The 3443-nt window shown below is 41.6% G+C and overlaps 1 protein-coding gene across 1 annotated transcript in view; it reads left to right on the forward strand.

The window, feature by feature from the left end:
* Positions 1–3443, forward strand: part of LOC107300045 (oxysterol-binding protein-related protein 2) — a gene marked incomplete at both ends in the record, with an annotated part of 26309 nt that overhangs the window by 19459 nt on the left and 3407 nt on the right. The window contains 2 exons of the mRNA XM_015829389.1: positions 204–327; positions 3009–3128. Of these exons, the coding sequence (XP_015684875.1) occupies positions 204–327; positions 3009–3128 (244 nt within the window). The remainder of the gene's footprint in view (positions 1–203; positions 328–3008; positions 3129–3443) is intronic.

Below are 3443 nucleotides of genomic sequence, written 5' to 3' on the forward strand. Positions count from 1 at the left end.
TGATTGTGGGAAAGAAAAATAACACTACAGTATCGGTAGTTAGAGTGACATTCCTTCGTATTAGAAAGGTTAATCTCATAAGCCCATGTTAACACTCATACATATTTCATTTGTGCTGTTAGGGCTGAGTTAGATTCTATCAGATGTTAATTAGGCTGGAAATTTACAGGATCTGAGTAAGCTAAAATATCTTTTAAAAACAGTAAGAAGAAACTCTCAGTGATCTATGGGAAATGGACAGAATGCTTGTGGTGCGTTGATCCTTACTCTTACGAAAACTACAAGAAGAACGAGAGAAAAGGTGGCGATCAGAAGAAACCAAAGCCGGTAAGTTTTATGAAAATAAAGGAGCTTGCACATCTTTTTAAAGAAAATTGTTTTCTAAACAGGATACAGTGCAAATGGGAGGATTGTTGCTTAGGTTACGATAAGGCAGGGGTAGTCAATCTTGGCTCTTTTATGACTCGTGGACTTCAATTCCCAGAATTCCTGAGCCAGCTCTGACTCAGGAATTCTGGGAGTTGAAGTCCACGAGTCATAAAAGAGCCAAGGTTGACTACCCCTGGTTTACAGTATCTACAGTATCTAAGTTGGAAGGGACCTTGGAGGTCATCGAGTCCAACCCCCTGCTCAGGCAGGAAACCCTATACCAGGGGTAGGCAACCTCGGCTCTTTTATGACTAATGGACTTCAACTCCCAGAATTCCTGAGTCAGCTCTGACTCAGGAATTCTGGGAGTTGAAGTCCACGAGTCATAAAAGAGCCAAGGTTGCCTACCCTTGCGATAAGGGTATCATCTTTACCTTGATAAATTCTGGGATTATTCAAGGTGGTGTCCAGGGCAATCAGGGATTACAGTTAGTCCTTGATTTATGGCCCGATTGGAACCTAGAATTATTGTCATAAATATGCCAATCATTAAGCAAATCGTCATTGACTGTACCAATTTTACAACTATTTTTGCAGCGGTCACATAGCCAGTGTTGCAGCCATTAAACAAATCCATTGTCTGCAATGGGTTTTCTTTTGCCAGAAATCAAAAGCATACACCAGTCATAAATTGTGGCCATGTGACTGTGGCCATAAATGCAGGTGGTTGCTGAGCACCCAATATGTTGACTGCAGGGCGAGGGGGCTGCTGGCCTTGCAACTTTGAATGGGGGTCGTAATTAGCTCCGGGAGGTCCATTGTAACTTTGAATGGTGGCTAAGTGACCGGTTGTAAGTTGAGGTTTGCCTGTATATGGAAATCCTTTTTTATTTATTAATTAAACCTATATGCTGCCCATATTGCCAAAGGCAAGAAATGGTATACATTGTTCTCCCTTCTGCAATTCATTGCAATGGGAGGCTTTTAGAACAGTTGTTGATAAAATGAGCAGGCAAAGGGGTGAAATTGAAAGAAGAGATATTTTTGGCCCTTGTGAGTGTGGGGGATTGTAATAAATAGTACAAGAGTGAGAGTAAAGTAGGAGCAGATATTGGCAAGGAGGAGAGAGGGGATTTTAATGAATAAGAGGCAATGAATGACATGGTCTATGGCAGTGATGGCAAACCTTTTAGAGACTGAGTGCCCAAACTGCAACCCAAAACCCACTTATGCATCGTTGAGTGTCGGGTGGGTGTGGCCCATTGGCTGGGTGTTGCCAATTGGGTGGGCGTGGCTGCGGTGGTAATGGCAGACTGGGTGGGACTAAAAAGTTCAATCAATCAATTTCAACTTTGCAAGATCTTTTTTTTCCCCGCGAGAAGTTGAAATTGACTGATTGAACCTTTTTTTTTGCACACGGCGGCGGTGGCCTAAAGCGAAAAGGTTTTATAAAACCCAGCTGAAGGCCTAGGACTGGGGCGACAGCACGCGTGCCCACAGAGAGGGCTCTGAGTGCTGCCTCTGGCACCTGTGCCATAGGTTCACCACCACGGGTCTATGGCGTGGCTGAAGCAAAGATGGATTTTAAGGATAGAAAAATACGGAGAAGTAAAATGATGTGAACCAGCTATCCTTTGCTTCTTTTTTACTTTCCTCCCTTTAACTATGGTTAATATTAGTTACTGGTTTTTTTCCTGTTTTGAATAACATAGCTTAGCCTGAGAAGATTAATTTAACGAGTATGGAGGTATGGAAGTATGTAATGAAGTTTCTGTGCTGCAGGGAATGAGAGGGAGATTGAGCCTACGTGTTGTTGCTTCAACAGTTCATTGCACCATAAATGAACTTGGATGCTCCGTCTTTCCCCATTCTTCTTCCCATGTCTTTTTCTAAATTGGCTTTGTGGTTTTTAAAATCCTCCCCCAAGGATATCCAAATTGGATAATGTTGGGAAAGAGTTGTTGTTGTTGTTAGTTGCGAAGTCATGTCCGACCCATCGCGACCCCATGGACAATGTTCCTCCAGGCCTTCCTGTCCTCTACCATCTTCTGGAGTTCCTTTAAGCTCACGCCTACTGCTTCAGTGACTCCATCCAGCCACCTCATTCTCTGTCGTCCCCTTCTTCTATTGCCCTCAATCTTTCCCAGCATCAGGCTCTTCTCCAGTGAGACCTTCCTTCTCATTAGGTGGCCAAAGTATTTGAGTTTTAACTTCAGGATCTGGCCTTCTAAAGAGCAGTCAGGGTTGATCTCCTCTAGGACTGACCGGTTTGATCGCCTTGCAGTCCAAGGGACTCACAGGAGTCTTCTCCAGCACCATAGTTCAAACTGTTGGGAGCCCTTAAATCAGAGGTCTCCAAATTTAGCAACTTTAAGGCTTGTGGACTTTAATTCTCAGAATTTCCCAACCAACATGGCTGGCTGAGGAATTCTGGGAGTTGAAGTCCACAAGTCTTAAAGTTGCCAAGTTTGGAAACATTCTGCCTTAAATCATAGCTTGCTGTTTAAGGTCTTCCCGAACCTTTGGTTTAAGAAACCAGGAAGCGTTGTGCCTAAATGGAAGCCATATATGACTTGAAAGTAGTTCAGAAGTTCCTTGATGCTCTTTTGATTGGATATGCCTAATTATTTCATTTTAAGAGAGAGGACCCTGAAAATGATGAAGCCGACGATATGCCAGAGATTCAAGAAACTGTGCAAGTTATACCTGGTAGTAAGCTACTTTGGAGGATAAGCTCAAGGCCATCAAATTCATCACAGGTGAGCTGCTCTGAGTATTGGAGGTGGATTTTTTACATATTACGTATGTACTTGACGGAAAGCACATCAGTAGATTAGAAAAAAATTTATTTATTTATTTATTTATTTATTTATTTATTTATTTATTTATTTATTTATTTATTTATTTATTTATTTAATTGCATTTATATCCCGCCCTTCTCCTTGCGGACTCAGGGCGGCTGACAATGATTAAAATACTAACATATACATCTAATTAAAAATTGATTAAAAAGAAATATTTAGATACGTCAAATTTAAAAGTAATTAAAACCCCTTTAAAATCCCTTAGGCCAG

The sequence above is a fragment of the Protobothrops mucrosquamatus genome, unplaced genomic scaffold (assembly GCF_001527695.2).
Source record: "Protobothrops mucrosquamatus isolate PMUCROS unplaced genomic scaffold, P.Mucros_1.0 scaffold6015, whole genome shotgun sequence".
In the NCBI taxonomy this organism is placed as follows: domain Eukaryota; kingdom Metazoa; phylum Chordata; class Lepidosauria; order Squamata; family Viperidae; genus Protobothrops; species Protobothrops mucrosquamatus.